Source organism: Terrapene carolina, unplaced genomic scaffold (genome assembly GCF_002925995.2).
Source record: "Terrapene carolina triunguis isolate 2854851 unplaced genomic scaffold, T_m_triunguis-2.0 Scaffold68, whole genome shotgun sequence".
In the NCBI taxonomy this organism is placed as follows: Eukaryota; Metazoa; Chordata; order Testudines; family Emydidae; genus Terrapene; species Terrapene triunguis.
In genome coordinates, this window is record NW_020664419.1 from 9,617,716 (window position 1) to 9,639,329 (window position 21,614).

General features: G+C 40.0%; 1 protein-coding gene across 3 annotated transcripts in view; it reads left to right on the forward strand.

The window, feature by feature from the left end:
- Nucleotides 1-20,481, forward strand: part of SEC61A2 (SEC61 translocon alpha 2 subunit) — a 24,142-nt gene extending 3,661 nt beyond the window's left edge. The window contains exons 3-12 of one of the 3 annotated variants that reach the window (XM_024210866.2): nucleotides 4,012-4,077; nucleotides 9,109-9,187; nucleotides 11,893-12,024; nucleotides 12,169-12,278; nucleotides 12,958-13,111; nucleotides 14,133-14,293; nucleotides 16,421-16,618; nucleotides 16,812-17,003; nucleotides 17,151-17,227; nucleotides 19,368-20,481. In XM_024210866.2, coding sequence (XP_024066634.1) covers nucleotides 4,012-4,077; nucleotides 9,109-9,187; nucleotides 11,893-12,024; nucleotides 12,169-12,278; nucleotides 12,958-13,111; nucleotides 14,133-14,293; nucleotides 16,421-16,618; nucleotides 16,812-17,003; nucleotides 17,151-17,227; nucleotides 19,368-19,554 — 1,356 coding nt within the window. In that variant the 3' untranslated portion in view covers nucleotides 19,555-20,481. Of the gene's footprint in view, nucleotides 1-4,011; nucleotides 4,078-9,105; nucleotides 9,188-9,969; nucleotides 10,026-11,892; nucleotides 12,025-12,168; nucleotides 12,279-12,957; nucleotides 13,112-14,132; nucleotides 14,294-16,420; nucleotides 16,619-16,811; nucleotides 17,004-17,150; nucleotides 17,228-19,367 lie in introns of those variants that run through there. The other 2 variants (XM_024210868.2, XM_024210867.2) reach the window with 2 other exon arrangements.
- Nucleotides 20,482-21,614: the final 1,133 nt, after the last annotated feature.

The following is a 21,614-nucleotide window of genomic DNA, read 5'->3' on the forward strand; positions in this document are numbered from 1 at the left end:
TTAGTTTGATTAGGCATAGATTTGCGCATTTTATTTTATTTTGCTTGGTGACTTACTTTGTTCTGTCTGTTACTACTTTGAACCACTTAAATCCTACTGTCTGTATTTAATAAAATCACTTTTTATTTAGTAATTGACTCAGAGTATGTATTAATACCTGGGGGAGCAAACAACTGTGCATATCTCTCTATCTGTGTTATAGAGGGCGAACAATTTATGAGTTTGCCCTGCATAAGCTTTATGCAGGGTAAAACGGATTTATCTGGGTTTAGACCCCATTGGGAGTTGGGCATCTGAGTGCTAAAGACAAGCACACTCCTGTGAGCTGTTTTTGGGTAAACTTGCAGTTTTGGGACAAGTGATTCAGACCCTTGGTCTGTGTTGGAATCAGACAGGAGTGTCTGACTCAGCAAGACAGGGTGCTGGAGTCCTGAGCTGGCAGGGAAAACAGAAGCAGGAGTAGTCTTGGCACATCGGGTGGCAGCTCCCAAGGGGGTTTCTGTGATCCAACCCGTCACAATAGGTGCTTGCAAAGACTTCATAATCTCACACAGAATACATAAATTGTCAGTGTCTGTGTGTGTTGTATGCTTTACACTTACCACTTGGCCCCTGGAATAGGTAAACCAGAAGTCTCTCACCTTTGGGTGTAATTCTAGGAGTGGGTGTATTTAAGCTATGAGGGAGTATAAATGGTCTGTACTGAGCCCAAGGGCTGGACAGCGGGTTCCAGCTGTTAGGAGGGAACCCCTGGGGTACAGTCTTGGGAGCTGGGGTACCACTGAGCCCCCTGACCCTGGGCTCCCTCTCACACTGTACTGCTGTGACAAGCTGCAGAGCCCTCCAGCCTGCACTTTTACCAGCATACATATAGGTAGGACCATATCCAGCTGCAGTTACATGCAGGCTCTCTGATTAGCCCCTGCATAGGAAGGCTACAGTTAAGGCAACTCCCAGCTCCCCAGGTGTGCACTCCCTCTGGAGCATAAATCCAAAATTATACTGTCTTGCGCTGCACAGGGAACTGTACAGCATAAACTCATAAAATTTGCCCCCTCTCTCAATGTGGAGAGGAATATGCAACAGCCTTTGCCCCTGAGTTATGATTCCCACACATTTCACTCCAACTCACTGGTTTAGATAAAGCAAAAACAAGTTTAACAACTACAAAAGATAGATTTTAAGTGATTATAAGTGATAGCAAACAGATCAAAGCAGCTTACCTAGCAAATAAACAAAAAATGCAAACTAAGCTTAATATACTAAATAGATTGGATGTGAGTAGCAGATTCTCACCTTAAGACATGATACAAGCAGGCTGCAGATTCTTAAGGGGCAAGCTGCACTTGTTTTACAGCTTGGAATCCCCATGTGTTTCATTCACAGGCTAGAAATACCTTTAGTCTGGGTCCAGCAGTTCCCCCAGTTCAGTCTTTGTCCCTCAGGAGTTTCCAGGAGTCTTCTTGGGTGGGGAGTGAAGAACACCAAATGATGTCACTCCCTGTCTTATAGCTTTTACATATGGCGGGAACTCTTTGTTTCAAAGCTTGGTTCCCAGACCAGTCCGTGGAAAAATACTGACATCCCAAGATGAAGTCTAGAGACATGTGGTCTCATCATATATCCCGTAGAGTCATAGCAGCCATTACTCGGAGGCGGTCTGTATTGTTTTCAGGAAGGCTCCCCAGGTGGGAGATAAGCTTCTCCTAAGGCCTATTGTTTTTTCCGTAATGGCCTATTGCCCTGAATACGCCCTTCCCCACCCACTATCTAGACTGAAAGCATCTTGTCTAGTGGGCGTGACCCAGGTGTAACTACATTTGAAATACAGTTACATAGTCAACATTCATAACTTCAGACACAAAAATGATATATGCATACAAATAGGATAATCATATTCAGCAAATTATAACTTGCCCAGTGACACCTCACATGACTTATCTTGCATAAAATACATCAGAATTATGCTATAATTATATCATAATAACATCACTGTGAATAATTTGGCGTGCAGTATCACAGAGGGTCTGTGTCCCAAGAGTGTTCCTAGGGACTCAAAAACTGTAGCAGTGGCTGGGCACTGGAGGCTTAAAATGTCCAGGAACTCAGCGGCTGGGTTCCCTCTCAGCAGTCTAATGAGTGTCAGAGAGGGGGCACTCCACTGAATCTGACACCTTCTATTATCAAGTTGATCAAATCAACCCTTACATTCTGTTCTTTAAGCAAAGCAGATCAAACTCCTTGAGTCTCTCACTTATAAGGCATGTTTTCCTTTAATAATTCTCATGACTCTTTTCTCTGAACCCTCTCCAATTTATCAACATCCTTCTTGCATTGTGGACACCTGAACAGGATGCAGTATTCCAGTAGGGGTCACACCAGTGTCAAATAAGAGGTAATATAACCTCCCTACCCGTACTCAATATTCTCCTGTTTATATAACCAATGGTTGTATTCACCCTTTTGGCCACAACATTGCACTGGGAGCTTGTGTTCAGCTGATTATCCCTATGACCCCCAAGTCTTGGTTCCCAGAATAGAGTCCCCCATCTGGTAAATATGGCCTACATTTCTTTTCTTCTAGATGTAGTACTTTACGTTTGACCGCATTAAAATGCATATTGTTTACCCTCATCCAGTTTGCCAAGTATCATAGAATCATACAAGATTAGAGTTGGAAGATACCTCAGGAGGTCATCTAGTCCAACCCCCTCCTCAAAGCAGGACGAACCCCAACTAAATCATCCCATCCAGGGTTTTGTCAAGCTGGGCCAGTGATCCAGATTGTTCTGGATCAGTGCCTCTTCATTATTTACTACCCCCAGTCTTTGTGTCATCTGCAAACTTTATCAGTAAGGATTTTGTTTTCTTCCAGGTCATTGATCAATTTCTAATATGTGTGAAAGTTGCATCCAATCCTCCTCCCATTTAAATCAGTTTTCCCATTGTATTCCGTGAGAGCAAGAAATGTGTTTTTCTCTTTCTATTCTTTTCTCTCTTATGAAAAAGCATCATCTGTGAGTCTTGGTTGGATATGTTAATATTGGAAGTAATTACTACTAGTTGTAAACAGATAGCTGTGGTTCATATTCCCCTGGTATGCATAGTTAAAATCTGTTTGAACAGGATGTTTTCTAAACTAAGAACTTGAACAGACTGAAAACACTGTGAGGAGGACACTTAAGGCACTCATTTTGCACCAACTGTAGGTGAGAAAATGTCAAAGGAGTGAAGTGTCCAGGCATATCTGATCAGATAACTGCATGTTATTTCAATACTGGTGGTTGTTTCTGGTGGTAGTACCTGGTTGACCTTTTTCTGTGTCTGGCCTATGGCCTCAGGAAGCTCATTTCCTTTTTCCTTTAGTGTCAGACCACAGCTAAAGAAACTTTTCTTTCTTTTGTGGCTTGAGGGTGTACTGGATGATACAAAGCTGTGTTTTCTTTGATACTGAAGTGTCACCATAGTCTTGTAGAGCCAGAGGGAAAATGGATTTTAGTTATCACAGGAGGTGCCTTAAAATATGAGTGCAAAAAAGATGGAGGACTACCCTAAACTATTGGAAAAGGTGGTAGGATCCTTGAAGCTAATAATTTTCCCCATTGTTTTTCAGGTATGTTCTGGAAGGTGTGTCCTGGGATGTTCTTTTTTGAGGCCATTGTGTTGCTTTTCTGCCCCAGTCCTTCTTGAATTCATGTATTATAGATGTATAATAAACATTCCACTAATGCCAGTGTAAGTTAGATTGTGTAACTCAACAGCTAGTTTACATATCAGTATTCTTCAATTATTACATAGGAACTTCACTACTGTCACATTAGATATATCAGATAATCAGTGTTAAACATCAGTCAGTGTTAGAAATCTACTGTTATGGTTGAATACTCTGGCTCTGAACTCTACATGATGTAGCATTTTATGTCATAGAATATTATTATATTATGATCTCTGAATATGTAGTGTTAACACAGGTTTGTGATTAATCCACTTCTTCTAAATTCTATTTTATAGATCCAGTTCAGAGAGAAAGTACTATGGACAGCTATCACACTATTCATTTTCTTAGTGTGCTGTCAGGTATGTACCTCTTTGCATGCGCATGCACACACACAAACACGCATACCCCTTTCTGTAAGACATGCAAGAGGATATAATGTTTGTTTTTAATTTTGGAGCAGTGAGGATTCCTTGTATATCTGTACCAGTTCAGTTATTTTATAATTTTACATTAGACGTTTAAGTAGTTCTGTCAATGAAACTTGCTTTTGTGAAGTGTCCTTTGCTAAAATTCATACTGTTTTCCCCCCAAAAAATTAACTTCTTGTTACACCCCCTAATTTTCAGACCTTAGAAGGGAGTTGTCAACTTGAAATTTAGTCTCATTTGAAAAAGAAGTTAAAAGTAGTTTCAGGTTTCACACCTACCCCTGATTTCCTCTAAAAATTTCTTTGATTTTACTATATCATCTTTCCTCTTTGTTTAACAACTATATATATTTCTCTCCTTTGTTACTGTGTGTGAAAGACCCATACAAATGGGGGACACTGATAATAGAGTAAACAGTGACACTACATACAAAGTGCTACCAAATTCACACAGTAAACAAACTGAAAAATATATTTGTCTTTTTAATCTTATAAATAAGATGTTAGTTGTAACAATAAGTTTAAAAAAAAATAAAAGTATGATTGTTTTAAATTAGCCATGCTTTTAACAAGATGGCACAGTGTATGGGTTGCAAACTCTGCAAGAAAATACTTCATAGAATCATAGAATATCAGGGTTGGAAGGGATCTCAGGAGGTCATCTAGTCCAACCCCCTGCTCAATGCAGGACCAATTCCCAACTAAATCATCCCAGCCAGGGCTTTGTCAAGCCTGACCTTAAAAACCTCTAAGGAAGGAGATTCCACCACCTCCCTAGGTAACCCATTCCAGTGCTTCACCCCCTCCTAGTAAAAAAGTTTTTCCTAATATCCAACCTAAACCTCCCCAACTGCAACTTGAGACCATTACTCCTTGTTCTGTCATCTGCTACCACTGAGAACAGTCTAGATCCATCCTTTAAATACTGTTTCAGTTTAAATATAATTTTTTTTAATGGAAATATGGAGAGAGATGTTAGTTACTAAAAAGCAAGCTTTTACAAATTTAAGTAATGTTTGTAAAACACAGTGCCAAGAATTATTAAAACCTAAATCTGGGGCCTAAATTAGCCCGACAACATCTCATTGCACGAAATTAATATAAGTGGCCATTAAAACCCTTTTTAAATGGTTTTGCAGAGCTTTTAAATTGCACTTTAAAACACTGATTCTGAAATTGTAGTGTATAAAATAACCATTCTAGAGCCACTGAATAATGTGTATATTCAAGTGATCCACAAAATACAATCTGTAAGTTTTTGAACAGTGAAAGGCTATTTAGAGGCCAAAGGAAGTCTTTTAAAATCGGCTTGTTTTCTTTTGGGGAGCACTGTGTAGCTGTTAAATGTGTATTGAATAGTGGAAGCTTTAGAAGGATTACAGTAGTAAAATAGGGAAGAAACAAGTATCGACTGAATTTTCAGTAAGTAGTTTAGTTTAGAAGAATGTAGATTTCAACCTGACAAGATTCCTGGGACACATTTTTTCCATAATTGAGGTAGGTTCCAAAAGAGCTAATACCTCATCAATAGTGCCTTACTAAATTCATGGTCCATTTTGGTCAATTTCACAGTCATAGGATTTTAAAAATCATAAATGTCATGATTTCAGATATTTAAATCTGAAATTTCACGGTGTTGTAACTGTAGGGGTCCTGATCCAAAAAGGGACTGTGGGAGGTCTCAAGGCTATTATAAGGGGGTTGTGGTATTGCCACCCTTCTGCGCCGCTTCTGGCAGCAGCGCTGCCTTTAGAGCTGGGTGGCTGGAGAGTGGCAGCTGTTGGCCAGGAGCCCTGCTCTGAAGGCAGCCCTGCTGCCGCCACCAGCAGCAGCGCAGAAATAAGAGTGGCATGATATGGTATTGCCACCCTTATTTCTGTGCTGCTGCTCGCGAGGCGCAGCCTTCAGAACTGGGCGCCTGGCCAGCAGCCGCTGCTCTCTGGCCACCCAGCTCTGAAGGCAGCACAGAAGTGAGGATGGCAATGCTGCGACCCCCGTACCATAACCTTGTGACCGTCACCACGATCCCCTTTTAGGTTGGGACCCCCAGTTTGAGAAACACTAGTCTTCCCCATGAAATCTGTATAGGGTAAAAGTACACGAAAGACTAGATTTCATGGTGGAGACCAGATTTCACAGTCTGTGATGTGTTTTTCACGGCCATGAATTTGGTAGGGCGCTACTCATCAAGGGTTAAAGAACTGCTTCCAAAGAGTAGCATAAGAGAAAAAGCATGACTTCTGAACCAACAAACCAAACAGGAACAAACGATTTTTATCTGTTAAGCTTTAGAAGATTTGATGACGCGTGCAGGTCTCCATCATAGAGAATTACGCAAAACTTGTATGTACAGTGGAACCTCAAAGATATAACGAACACCAGAGTTATGGACTTACCGGTCTACCAGACACCCTGTGAAACCGGAAGTCCTCAATCAGGCAGCAGCACAGACCCCAAAAAAAGAGCAAATATTGTACTGCGTCAGGGCTTCAGCCACTGAGGGGTTGGGCTGCAGCCCAGACTGGGGAGGTGTCAGGGCTCCAAAGGGGGTGGCGCTCAGGACTTCTGACCCTCTGGAGCACCTGGGCTCAGGGCTTTGGACTGGGGGGGAACGCTGGGGCTCGGGGCTTCAGCCCTGTGGCTCTATTTCCGCCTTCAGCCCTGCGGGGGCTGCTGAGACTCAGGGGTTTAGTTATGAGAGGAATGCCGGTTTCAGCCCCAGCGCGCTCCCTGTAGCTAAAGCTCTAAGTCCCCCTCCGCCCCCCTAGCTGAAACCAGGAGCGGCGCTGAGGGGCTGAAGCCCAGATCCCAGTGTTTCCCATGGGGTTGAAGTCAGAAGAGAGACATGGGGCTGAAGCCCTGAGCCCCCTGCCAGGAGCCCTGGTGGCCCCTAGGGTCAGAAGCCCCCTACCCCTGCCCCCCCTCACTGAATCCTGCCCCCCACACCCCTCAGCCCTGTGGCTGCAGTCCCAACTCCCCCGCTGAAGTCCATAACGTCTTGTTGAGAGTTATGGAACATTTCAGAGTTATGGATAACCTCTATTCTTGAGGTATCCATAACTCTGAGGTTCTACTGTAGTCAAAACTTAAAACTGTTTCCTAGTATCTGTAGGGACCAAATTATATATGCAGAAATACTGCATTCATATGGTAACAAGACTGTAGAGAGAACAAGTAACAGTACATGGTGAAGGTATATAAACCAACGGAGCTCCCTGTACAGTCTGGAAAATAAGTGGAGTTAAAACGGAGTAATCATTGTTCATGATGCTTTTAGAATAAGATGATCTGAACCAGTAAAAAACAGTTCCAGGTAAAGTAGAACAAAATTCAAGAGTCAAGATTTCCTGGCCTGCACTGTTAAAACAGCAGCAAGAGAGTATGCCTTCTCTCAAAACAGGTTGACTGGGCAACAAAATGGCAGATGAAATTCACATTGGAAAACATAATCCCAGTTATACATATAAAATGTTGGGGTCTAAATTAGCTGTTACCTGTCAAGAAAGATCTTGGAGACATTGTGGATAGTTCTCTGAAAACATCCACTCAATGTGCAGCGGCAGTCAAAAAAGCAAACAGAATGTTGGAAATCATTAAGAAAGGGATAGATAATAAGACAGAAAATATCATATTTCCTCTATATAATTGCATGGTACACCCACATCTTGAATACTGCTTACAGATGTGGTTGCCTCATCTCAAAAAAGATATATTTGAATTGGAAAAGGTTCAGAAAAGGGCAACAAAAATGATTAGGGGTATGGAATGGCTCCCATATGAGGAGAGATTTATAAGACTAGGACTCTTCAGCTTGGGAAAGAGATGACTAAGGGGGGATATGATTGAGGTCTATAAAATCATGACTGGTGTGGAGAAACTACATAAGGAAGTGTTATTTACTCCTAATAACACAAGGGGTCACTAAATGAAATTAATAGGCAGCGGGTTTAAAACAAACAAAATGAAGTATTTTTTCGCACAACGCACAGTCAACCTGTGGATCTCCTTGCCAGAGGATGTTGTGAAGGCCAAGTCTATAACAGGATTCAAAAGAGAACTAGATAAATTCATGGAGGATAGGTACATCAATGGCTATTAGCCAGGATGGGCAGGGATGGTGTCCCTAGCCTCTGTTTGCCAGAATCTGGGAATGGGCGACAAGGAATGGATCACTTGATGATTACCTGGTCTGTTCATTCCCTCTGGGGTACCTGGCATTGGCCACTGTTGGAAGACAAGATACTGGGCTAGATGGAGCTTTGGTCTGACCCAGTATGGCCGTTCTTCTTTTCTTCTGGTCTGTTTGATATATGGTATCAAAACCCGAAAGATGAAGTTAATTTTCATGCAGGCTTTTATTGACTTAAATTGTGATTGTTTCCGTTCATGGTACTTTTCATAGTTAAAAGATTTTAAATATTTAATTTCTGTGGTTGGGGAATTAATCATTGGCAAAAATATTTGTATTACGTTTTCTGCTATATCTCTTAACTGCAAAGAAACGCAATATTAGGACCCAAAGGTAAAGTTAAGTTAGCAACTGAATGCTTTCTGTTTTCATTTTCAAATCTGAAAACTTTTTTTTATATATATTCATCCAAAGCTCAAACACTCTGATGCAAAAATGTCAGTGAAATACAAAACCAAGAATAGAATTTACTGTTTTATTGTCTTCGTAACACATGAAGACCAGCATATTTAGTTTGTACAGGTTATTAAATATGTCTCTCTCATATTGTGCTTTGGGTTTTCTTCAGAGGATTATATTGCTTGTCATATAAACTTTATGCTCTGGTTTTAATGTCCGAAACATGAAGGATATTGGAATAAATTATTCTAAGCAACGTATCTGTAACCTGAAACCAGTTCACAATTACTCTTTATAGTATGTATTTGTTTGTACTTTGTGCAGTCTAGTTTTACAGAGAAGTCTAGACATTTAATACTACACATATCTTTACAGATACCTTTGTTTGGAATCATGTCATCAGACTCTGCCGATCCTTTCTATTGGATGAGAGTCATTCTTGCATCAAACAGAGGTTAGTAGATTAGTCATCTCTCTTCACGCTTTTTCTCTCTTGTATTGTATTAATGTAAACAGGTATAATTGACAATTGATAGACATTAGATTGATTTTCAAATATTTGATTTCATGGAGTCTAGGAGTCAGAGTTAAGTACTTTGTGAGTGTTTAGGACAGATGTAATACTCTAAATTCATAACATTTTTCAAAAGCCAATACAAGTATCTTCTATTTTGAAAATAGCATAGGAATTTGGCATCATCTGAGGAGCAAATGAAATTCAGCTTGATACTCTTTCCAAAAGTAGAGCATCTCAAATATGTATAACAGGTAACCTGCTATATGAATACATGGGGCACATTAATGATTCCCACTTATTGATAATACTAGTTTACACTTTGAGATGCTTGGAGTAGAAGATGATTTATAAATCCTAGTGAATTAAGCCACACAGTACAACTACAGAGTAGATGAGCAAATAATTTCACAGGTCTGGAAACTGAAGATAGAGAAGTTAAGAGCCTTGCTCAGGATCACAGTGCACCTGTGACAGAGCTGGGATTAAAACTCCTAGCTCTTAGTCCTTCTCTCAGACTATCAGATCATGCTGCCTCTATTGCTAATTCTTGTTATGTTTTAGTTGATCTGTATCTGTTCTCAGTCTGCAGCAGTTTAGGTCCCTTATTATTTTTTAAATTAACTTTGCTAATAGTTTTATGTGACAGTATATTAATTGATTGCAAGTGAAAGAAGGGTAATCAAACTTGTTGGGGCTGTCTTTGTTTCTCATTTGCACAGTGCCTGAACTAATGCTGTCCTGAGCCCCAAGTGATGCCTCTAAATGATACTGCAATGTAAATATTTGGCTTGCATATATATTTTTTTCAGAATATTATCTCCTTTTAATCACTTTATACACACACACACACACACACACACACACTGACTTGATATGGCCTATTTGAATCAAAATGGTAAATTTTTTTGTTCTTCCTCATAGATAAGATTCTGACTATGAAAATAATATAAAATGTTGAACTGGCTGCATACTAATTTTAGTTCTTTGAAACACTGAGCATTTGGACCAAACAGTTAAACTTGCAACATGCTCGGAATGGAGAGACTTTCCTATGATTCACTGAAGGATGGATAAACCTTCAAAAAGTCAACATTTATAATGCTGGCTTAGGACCAAATGTGCAATATCTTTGGGAGATCTTATTGAATTATGTTTTAATAGCTTTGGAATCCACTGTATTATAACTGCAGTAAACCCTGGGAAGTGTTATGAGTTTCAAAGGATTATTTTACACAATGTGCCAGAGAAGAATGAATTTTTGGGACAACGAAGTTAAAAGGGGTTTCCCAGGAAATCTCTGGGGGGAGGTGTATGTACCCCTGCTGGTTATGTAAGAACTCATCCTTTTGAAGCTTCACCCTGAGGAGAGGATCACCCTTTGTAACAGGTGATCGGCAGACATGAGGACGATATCAAAGGCCCAAACTGTATAAAGGAAAGGATGAATGAGCTAACAGCTGTTATGAACTTGTAACCCCAGAAAAACCCTGTGGTGGGGTTTGAAGGACTGATCACCTGCCAGACCCCTTGTTGGAGTTGGGGTGATCTCTAGTAAGCTTATTAGCATGTGTTTAGGTCCTTTTATTGTTTTTAATGTTTTCTCTGTAATGCTTTCACCTTAAGGATAAATGTGCTCACTTAGAAAGGGCTGTGTGGTAACTTCTAACTGTGTGCAATTGTGCTGTGTATAGCCTCGGAGGAGAAAGCAAAGCAGGCCAGCTCATGCAGTCTGACTTGCTAGGTAACTCACATTGTAAGCAGGGAACTGTGCAGTCTGGAAAAACCCCGGTCAGGATGGGGAGAGACATGGTTCTCAACCCAGGACAGCTCACAGCTGGAAGGCTAAAAGTAGTTTCAGGAGCAGTTGCCCTGAACAGTTACAGGCTACACTGCAGATATCTATATCTCAGGAGGTATTATTTCAATAGGTAGCATCTTACCCTCAGAGCTGATACTGAACCAATATCCTAGCAGAGAACTAGGAGCATGGTGCTAGTAGATGATACAAAAATCAGAACATTTTAATAGCCACATCACTTGTTTCTTAAAAGTGTCAATTTAATCCTGCTGTCCTCATCAAATTCTAATGTGGGTAATTACATTCTGCCTTCCTAAATGCCTCCTGCACCTTCAGCTGGAAATTCAGTGATTCTCTGATTGGTGAGTGATAAACCACAGTGGCCTTCTGAGACCTTTCTGATGGTCCACAAAATGGACCAAGCAGTTGAGTGATAGGGCTGACATGAGAGGAGAATCCAGGGGAAGACTTTCCCCAGTGAAGAGTTCAGTATTGTGAAATACTGGAGAACTAACTACATATCCTGTTCAGCCTCTGTACACATCAGCTTTGGATTGTAGTGTTGTTTCACAAAAATGTTTGAAGTGAAAGGATACACATATTTCTCCCACATTGCCTTCAAAACCTCAGATTGTGACACAACAGTCTTTGTTTTGGAGGAGATAGTGATCTTTTTCTTTGACAGCAGCTTGAAACATCACTAGACTGGAAAGTGTTTGACTGAAAGGATATAAAGAATAGTTTTGTTTTGTTTTTTTATTGCAGGTCAGAACCTTTCTAAAGGCCTGATCCTTAGAGGTGTGGGGGTTTGGGATGTGGTTTAATAATTTTTCTTCCTCTTCAGGGACTTTGATGGAGTTGGGTATCTCGCCCATTGTGACATCTGGTTTGATCATGCAGCTGTTAGCTGGTGCCAAGATCATTGAAGTTGGTGATACACCAAAAGACAGAGCTCTTTTCAATGGAGCCCAGAAATGTGAGCATTATTCTGGTTAAAATTACTAAACATTTCTATTCTTGGCAAACCAATGTGTATAACTAAAATGCTAGATACAAGGCATCCGTAGTATACTAACTCAGCAGCTGTCTATAAATGAGCGTTGCTTTCTTTTTGTTTCAGTGTTCGGGATGATTATAACCATTGGGCAGGCCATTGTGTACGTCATGACTGGGATGTATGGAGATCCTGCTGAAATGGGTGCTGGAATTTGTCTCCTTATCATAATTCAGGTACATAATTAATTCTTCTATGAATAAGGACTTCTGTGACATTCAGATATAGTATAGATGGATTGAAAATCCTGACCCTTCTCCTACTTCCCCTAACAATCCATTGGCTTTCTTCTCTTTTCCTAAGTGTTCTTAACATTGTAAACAGTGCATCCTAAATGTATGTAATGCATATATGTGAAAGGCATAAAATTTCCCAGAAGGACAAAGATACATCCAGTGGTTACATATGCTCAAGATGTTCCAGATAAGTGGGTCATGTTTGATCCCATTTGTCAAAACTGTTAAGTATTAAAACAGGAGTAGGTGGCTTTGAAAGCAGTGGACACTGTATTTAGGACATTTCTGATTAAAGGATGCAAATCTTATCAAAGTAGTCCATGCACAATGTAAGAAACCAACACATCACTTCTGTGTAGAAGACATTATTTATTAAACAATGTGACTCTTATTGTCAATACTGAAAAGTTATGTAAATATAGCAAGAAGACTCCTGCTCTTAAATTCCTGACCTGCTGACTTTAAATCAGTGTTGGGGGGTTACAAGGGAACAGGACATCTACATTTAATATTGAATACTCCCACATTATAATGAAAATATAATCAGTAATATTTTTAATACTTAAATTCTTGACTGATTTATTCTTGTTTCTGCTTACTCGCATTTCTTTCCCCACAGTTGTTTGTTGCTGGTTTGATTGTGCTGCTGTTAGATGAGCTGCTGCAGAAGGGTTACGGCTTGGGGTCTGGTATTTCCCTCTTTATTGCTACCAACATCTGTGAAACCATTGTCTGGAAGGCCTTTAGTCCCACTACCATTAACACTGGCAGAGGTACATTGCACAGATAACTATAACAGCACAAGTTTCACTTGATACGTGCTGGAAATTAACTTTATTGTACTACAGAGTAGCAATTAACTATAGAACTGTTGGTTTAGTGAAGTGCTGATTAGCTTTTAACAGTCATTGTCCAAAAATGGAGACTAAACACTGCCAGATCCATAAGAGTAACTTTATCAACAATAACAATCCAGAAGTTTGCCTCTGCCGCTTTAAATTCTAGTGGTTGCAGTGGAGACATTTTTTCTCATAACCCTAATCCTTCCTTGACCTCAGGAATCTGGATTTCCTAGTCTGAATCCTGTGTCTTATTTTTAGCACACTGTGGTGCACAGACATAGAAAAGGTAGTGGATTTAGTATTTTCAAAGGAGATGTTTGTGGTACAATTACAGTGTGTGAATAAGACATTCCTGTATTTAGTGTCTCCTCATTACACTCTGAAGTATGTTTGACATTTTGGAGAATGGGAATCCCACCTTCAGTTCTCTATCATGCCCTCAGTGTCCATGGCTGCACTGTGAGACCAGCCTTGGCCAAAGAGAAATGCTGCTTCTATCTATGCTGAGAGGTTATCAGATAGCTTATGTGTAAACTCCAAATCCTAAACCAAATTTTACCTTGATTGATTGCATCTCCAGTTTCTGGCATTTTTATTTACTGTGCTTGCTTGCTGCTCCTTTCTACCACTCCTTTTCTCTTCTTTCCCCACTTCTTCCCCCTCCATTTAAAAAAGGGGGAATTGTTTTTGTCACATGGTTGAGAACTATAGGTTTTATCACAAAGGCAGTGTCCTGAATGTCCTGGTATTCTGCAGGCTGGAAAGGGAATCTTACATTATGACATACGTGTTCTAATAGGACTACAGTACAACATATCTCATAACATGTATACAGCACTTTTTCAAATATAAATTAATACCAGACCTTGTTAATTAGAAATTCACACTAATTTTTTACTTTAAAATTCAAAAAAAAAAGATGGAGTGGTTTACTCTGTTTTGCTTTATATAGGAACGGAGTTTGAGGGTGCGGTGATTGCATTATTCCATCTTCTGGCTACACGAACTGACAAAGTCCGTGCTTTGCGGGAGGCTTTCTACCGACAGAACTTGCCCAATCTCATGAATCTGATAGCTACAGTATTTGTGTTTGCTGTGGTCATATATTTTCAGGTAAATAGAAAGTGCAATCTACAGCTATAGGGCAATTACTTAATTACAAAAGGAAGAAGGATCCAGACTCTTAATTTATTAGTCTTGTATTGAAAGAACTACAATACACCGATATAACGCTGTCCTCGGGAGCCAAAAAATCTTACTGCGTTATAGGTGAAACTGCGTTATATCAAACTTGCTTTGATCTGCCGGAGCGAAACACTCCCCCCTCCCCCCGGAGCGCTGCTTTACCACGTTATATCCGAATTCGTGTTATATCGGGTCGCGTTATATCGGGGTAGAGGTGTAATTACAAAAGTTAAAATGGAACAACTAAAGTATTTGTCTTATAATTTCAGGGAGTAACAAAGTAAGAATTTTTTTTTCTAATATTGTCATTTCACTAACAGACATTTGACATTACAGCTATTTAATTTTATACCCAAAATGACCTGTGGCTGATACTCAGATACATTTTGGTTCTGTGTTTGTACAGTGCCTAGTTCAGTGGAGTCCTGGTCTATAATTGGGGTTCCTAGGCACTATGACAATAACAATGATAAATGCTACTACTAATTACATTAGTTACTTGTGAGATCTTAAGCATTGCCATTAAATGCCACACACACTAATGTTTTCAGTTGAAGTATTTTCATGTTCTGGAAACGAAAAATAATTTTGCTGCAAATCTTAGTGGTTTTACAGTGTACAGAATACACTTAATACAGCACAGTTTGTTTTCATGGTCAGCTCTTGAAAGAATATATTCAGTCTCAGCCAGAGAGCCATACTTCTCTGTGACATGACTGGTGCAGTTTGTTCCAGAATCTTGGAACTGATGCATAGCTTTTGTCCTGTAAGTTTTCTTTAAATGTCCAGCTATGCAATATGCCTTTTTATGTATATTTAAAAATTGGACACTTATGATTGGGTTTCTGTGAGAGATCAGTTTCAAAAAAATGCCCCCATGTGGAATAAGTGTGATCCAAGATGTAAGGACTGAAATCTCTGGCTCCTAAACCATAGCGTGCCTGTTCAGTCTAGGAGATTAGCTATAACCAGAAAACAGCAGAATGCTCTGCTTGCAACTATCTTCGGAGGTTGGTTAGGCTTCTGCATTAAAAGCTGGTAAGTTTTTTGTTTTGTTTTGTTTTCCCAAATCCTATACAAAATGAGTGCATTTTAAAAGGATGCTGTTGGGTTTAGAGTGGGAAAGGGTTGTGTACAAGAGGTTTTATGGAACCCAGCAATAAGACATTCTAAATATCCTTAAGGTTTTATTTAAATCAGTCTTAAACATTATATTTGCAGTAGCACCTAGAGACATTACTAGTTTCGGAGCCCCATGGTACTAGCTCCTGATCAAACAATCTCTGTCTGACCCAAAGAATTTATAATCCAATTCCCCTCATTACAAGCAGCACTGTGTGAACAAGTGAAAATCAGAACATGAAACTCATCCATTTTTTTTAACATTCCAAGTCAAGCAAAATGGCATAAATGATAACTAATTTAAGGTGTTAAGAACTTTTTTTGTCTCAGAGGGCTGGTCCACACTAACCCCCCACTTCGAACTAAGATACGCAACTTCAGCTACGTGAATAACGTAGCTGAAGTCGAAGTATCTTAGTTCGAACTTACCGCGGGTCCACACGCGGCAGGCAGGCTCCCCCGTCGACTCCGCGTACTCCTCTCGCGGAGCAGGAGTACCGGTGTCGACGGCGAGCACTTCCGGGATCGATTTATCGCGTCTAGACAAGACGCGATAAATCGATCCCAGAAGATCGATTGCTTACCGCCGGACCCGGAGGTAAGTATAGACGTACCCTTAGTAAGTGATTTTTAACCTGTAGTCTGTTTAGGTGAATGAAAATTCTAGGAGAAATGGCATACTAAATAGAACAGTCATATGACTTAAATGCATAAACATGACAGTGTAAATATTTGGCTCAATCCAAGGAAGATTCCAGACCACTGTTCTGTTCATTATTATGGGAAAACAAACAAACAAGCTAGTCCAAAGGCTGTTTATTTCAGTCCTTGCATTCTAGGTTATCTAGTGAATACTCTATCTTATTAAGAGTGCTGTTGTGACATGCCTTTGGGCTTAGAAATAAATTTAACACTTCCTTAATTCTCTCTTAGGGATTTCGTGTTGATTTACCTATCAAGTCTGCTCGATACCGTGGACAGTACAGTAGCTATCCCATCAAGCTCTTCTATACCTCCAACATTCCCATCATTCTTCAGTCTGCCTTAGTTTCAAACCTCTATGTCATTTCCCAGATGTTGTCTGTTCGGTTTAGTGGCAACTTCTTAGTAAACTTACTAGGACAGTGGGCAGTAAGTATCTATCACTTCTAAAATAACTTTGATAACAAGTATTTTGGTATTTAACAAGTGGGAAGTTTAAATACTAATTTTCTTTAAAGTTCATGTATCTACAGTCTTAATTAAAGGAATCTGAAACCTCCATAAAGGGGGTAAGGTGGAGAGTCCCAGAGATAATGAGTTGCCTTTTCTTCCTCCCATGTAGGATGTCAGTGGTGGTGGCCCTGCTCGCTCTTACCCAGTTGGTGGTCTCTGCTATTACCTATCTCCCCCAGAATCCATGGGTGCTATATTTGAGGATCCTGTCCACGTAATTGTTTACATCATTTTTATGTTGGGATCCTGTGCGTTCTTCTCCAAGACATGGATTGAGGTGTCTGGTTCATCAGCAAAAGATGTAAGTGTTCTGATAACTGCTCTAAAATACTGTGTTTTAAAATCCTGCCTCTAATCTAGATAACTAGCTTCTAACAGCTATTGTTCTGTGTGACTGTCAGCTGGTTATAAAACACTGCAGAAGTCTGATAGAAATGTGTGTCTGCAGGTTGCTAAGCAACTGAAAGAACAGCAAATGGTGATGAGAGGCCACAGGGATACATCGATGGTTCATGAGCTTAATAGGTAAGGAAATGCTGGCTCTCTGCAGCAGTTCGCTACAGTAGAATGTAATTAACACCTTTAATACATTGGGTCAACCAAAGGTGGGGTCCCCTGCAAAGCCACTCAGATTTGTGCCCAGTGCAAGATGCAGATGCAACTTACTTTTTCACTCTCCTCACGTGTTCCATACTATGCTGTCATGTTAGTTGGGGAAGGATAGGGCCCAGGCAGACAGGAGGGACAAGGTGTTTATGGAAGAGTTGGGAAAAAATAGATGAAGGGAGGCTTCCTGTTTAAACAGGAGAATGGGGAATTTGGGATGAGTCCCATGCGTGGCTTTATTAAAAGGGAGACAACCTGATTTCTCAGCTGTTCAAATTATCACTACAGAGCTCTGACATCATGAAGCAGCTCTTCCTCCTCAGTATGTGGCACTGGAGCCCAAGCAATAAACATTATGCCTTGTCCCTGATGTGGGGGTGAGGGGCTCCCTCCATCATGCAGATTTGGCAGCATTGTCTGAATGGACTCATGTGTTTTAAAAATCATGGATTGAAGTAACCAACTTGCATTACAGTTAGTTGGGTTGTGGAATGTTTTCTAGAAAGGTATTGATGTTGAAAGCTACATTCATTCAGAGTAACTGGAAAGATCATTAGTCTCTTCCATGCTTTAACAGTGGTTTGTGTAGTTATTAAATACTCAAATGTGTGGAAGCATATTTTAAAACTACATTGGATAAAGGCTGGATAATGTTCAATGGTGCTGCTATTGTTGTAAAGACCATTAATGTGCTGGAAATAGAAGTGGAAGGCATTTTGTTAATCTCATTATACAGTGTTCATGTATGTTTTGTAAACCTTTTAGTTATACCCCAGCCTTGTTTTTTCTGATTGGGTCTGTGGCAGCACAATCTGTGGGTGTTTCTACTGGCAGGTACTTGATTGGAGGGAATTGGCAGCTAATTACTGTGCCCTCTTGCTGATGACTCTCATTGTAATCTTGCCTCTTCCCCCTCTTTCATAGTGAGATCTGGTGCAAAAGAAACAATGTTCTTGTTCGTTAATAGTTAAAAAGTGACTCTCTTTGCTGTATGAGTGAGTTTTTGCTCTATTGAAGCTCACACATTAAAATGACTCAAATTAACTGTTTCCTTAAAATTTAGAGAAAAGCTTTACCCTCAGGTGTGGACTTTACACTTGTATCTAAGGGCAGAATTTGCCCCAAAATCAATAGCATGCTTAGCTACTGAAAAGCAGCAGTCTTTGGTCTCTTTAGCCTCCCAGCAGTTACTTAGCACGTATGTAGCATGCTATGTGTTCAGACTACTTTAAGAACATAAGAACGGTCATGCTGGGTCCGACCAGAGGTCCATCAAGCCCAGTATCCTGTCCTCTGACAGTGGCCAATGGCAGGTGCCCCAAAGGGAATGAACAGACAGGTTATCATCAAGTGATCCATCCCCTCTCGCCCATTCCCAGCTTCTGGCAAAGAGGCTAGGGATGCCATTGATGGACCTATCTTCCATGAATCTATCTAGCTCCCTTTTGAACCCCGTTATAGTGCTGGCCTTCACAACACCCTCTGGTAAGGCGTTTCAGAGGTTGACAGTGCGTTGCGTGAAATAATACTTTCTTGTGTTTGTTTTAAACCTGCTACCTATTAATTTCATTTGGTGGCCTCTTGTTCTTGTATTATGAGAAGGAGTAAATATCTCTATACCACTCATGATTTTATAGACCTCTATCATATCCCCCCTTAGTCACCTCTTTTCGAAACTGAACAGTCTCAGTCTTATTAATCTCTCCTCAGACGGAAGCCGTTCTATACCCTTAATCATTTTTGTTGCCCTTTTCTGAACCTTTTCCAATTCCTATATATATATATATATATATATATTTTTTTTTTTTTTTTACAAATGCTAGTCCTCACCACAGTGCTGTAAAGTAGACAAATATTTTTTGTTTAACTTTGTATAGTTGGTGACAACTTACCAAAAGCACAGTAGCCACTGGCAGAGTCGGAATGGAACTCTGAAGTTCCTAATGCCTGAATCCACTCATTCCTGTTGCTCCCTCAGTTGGTCACACACAGTGATATAGCACAAGCAAAACAAGACCTTTGGATGGAAAAGTTTAATTGTGAAAACTTTCTGTTTCAGGTACATCCCTACAGCAGCTGCATTTGGTGGCTTGTGCATTGGTGCCCTCTCAGTATTAGCAGACTTCCTTGGAGCCATTGGATCAGGCACTGGCATCCTGCTTGCAGTCACCATTATTTATCAGTATTTTGAAATATTTGTAAAAGAACAGGCTGAAGTTGGAGGAGTGGGTGCTTTATTTTTCTAAATGTCCAAATATTTCATGATTTGCTTGAAAGGGAAAGTATCTTGACAACATGCCTCAGTCCAATAATGCTGTCTTTTTCTTTGTTTTCAAGTGCTAAGTCCCATTATCATAATGGGCATTGAGCAATGCCTGTGTGCAGCATCAGTACCAGCTGCCTTAAGAATAAAGTTTACATTATCTTGTTTAAGTAGATCTAGTATTGCCTGTAATGCTGGAAATCAATGCATCTACTTTGCTGTTCAGACACTACAGTGAGATGGTAAAATGTAAGAGTTTGATTATTAGTAAACATTTTGCACACAGCGTTAAGATCTTAAATTGATTTTCCCATTTTTAGTCAGAAAAAAATACCAGAGTGCAGATTGCCACATGCCAATATTCTTGAGCTTATTAAATAAGTTCTTGACAGAATTTGTATGTAATCTATATTTTACATAAATTACTTTTTATACTTTTTTAACGTGCATTTCCCCATCATTGTGCTTCAGTATTACCTATTCATTTGTGTTGTCTCCACTTGGGCACCAAACTCCTAGCCATGACGGTGGACAAACGTTTTACCTGAGATTGCTACTCACCTCACCTGTGAATTGGTTCTGCTGTGAGGGGTGCTGTATGTGCAAGACCCAGAGAACACTTCCATTCTCAGCCCTGGGCTTCCCGCATGTAGGTGCAGTCATGCCACCAGGTTGGCCTATACCTTTTGTATTTAACAAGTACTTGTGAAAACTGTGCCACTGAAACTTCATGTCCACTTTGCTTTTGTGATTCTGAAGGACAGAGGCCTGCTTCCTAAAGCAGTGTTCGGAATCGGGAGATGGGGGAAATGAGCAATTCCTGTTGAAAAATTATTTATGTTGTTGTAGTTTACAATGGCAATGTAACAAGTATAAACATTAGACAATAAACTTATTTAATTAAATTCTGTTCTTGTCTTATCTATACAAGTTTTTTCTTTTGTAAAAAAAACCTGTTCGCTTAAATGATTTCATCATGGCGAAATTACTTAAGATGAGATTTAAAATACCTAATTATCCTTGATGGTATTTCAAAGTAAGATCTGTTCAGAGTAGTTTGCATTGTGTTAAATACAAGCTAAGGTCTGGTCTACACTAAAAAGTTGTCAGCTATGTTGTTCGGGGGTGTGAAAAATCCACACCCCTAAGCAACACAGTTAAGCCAGCCTAACTTTCAGTGTAGACAGTGGTGTCAATGGAAGAATTCTTCCATCAACCTAGCTACTCTCTCTCAGGGAGGTAGATTATCTATGCTGATGGGAGAATCCTTCCCTTAAGCATAGGTAGTGTCTACACAGAAGCACTAAATTGGTGCAGTTTTAGCAGTGCTGCTGTGGTGTTTCAAGTGTAGACAACTCTAAGTCTTGGATCCTAACTTTGTTAATTTGATTTCCTAAAAGTTAACCAGCTGACTTTTTAAACCACTGACCGACACATCACCTCATAGTCAGTGTGCTGCCTGTGGAAGTTGACGTGGTTTGTGTGGCAATGTCTAAGTTACTAGGGGATTCAAACAGGAAAATGGCAGTCAAGGATGAGAAGTCTCTTGGAGAAACTGCAAATAGGTACTGCCTCAGGTCTGGAAGTATGCTCTTATCCCTAGCTCCTAACCGGTAGTCAGATGATACTGGGTGGATGATGAGTGATGAACAGACTGCACTTTTTGTGGGACTCCCTTTAACTATTTTTGTAGAACGGGTAAGTACTAATTGAATTTTACACTACCTCTATGCACCTGTGCTATTTTATACAGAACAGGGGGTCTAAAACATCCAGTAATATACAAAAAATGTGTATGAACAAAGTTGTTAGACATGTTTTGATATCACTATCCTCCATTTAGTTTCCTTTAATGTCTGCAGTGTTCCCCCCATGCACATATTGCATAGTAGTAATAGACTTAAATCATAAGATAGCCAAAGCGTATGAATGTACAGATTCTCATTTAGTATTTTTGAAGATTGTTTTGGTGACATCATGTATGTCCATGGGTGGGATGTTGATACAAAATACATTTGGCAGTAACACCCACTGAACAAATGT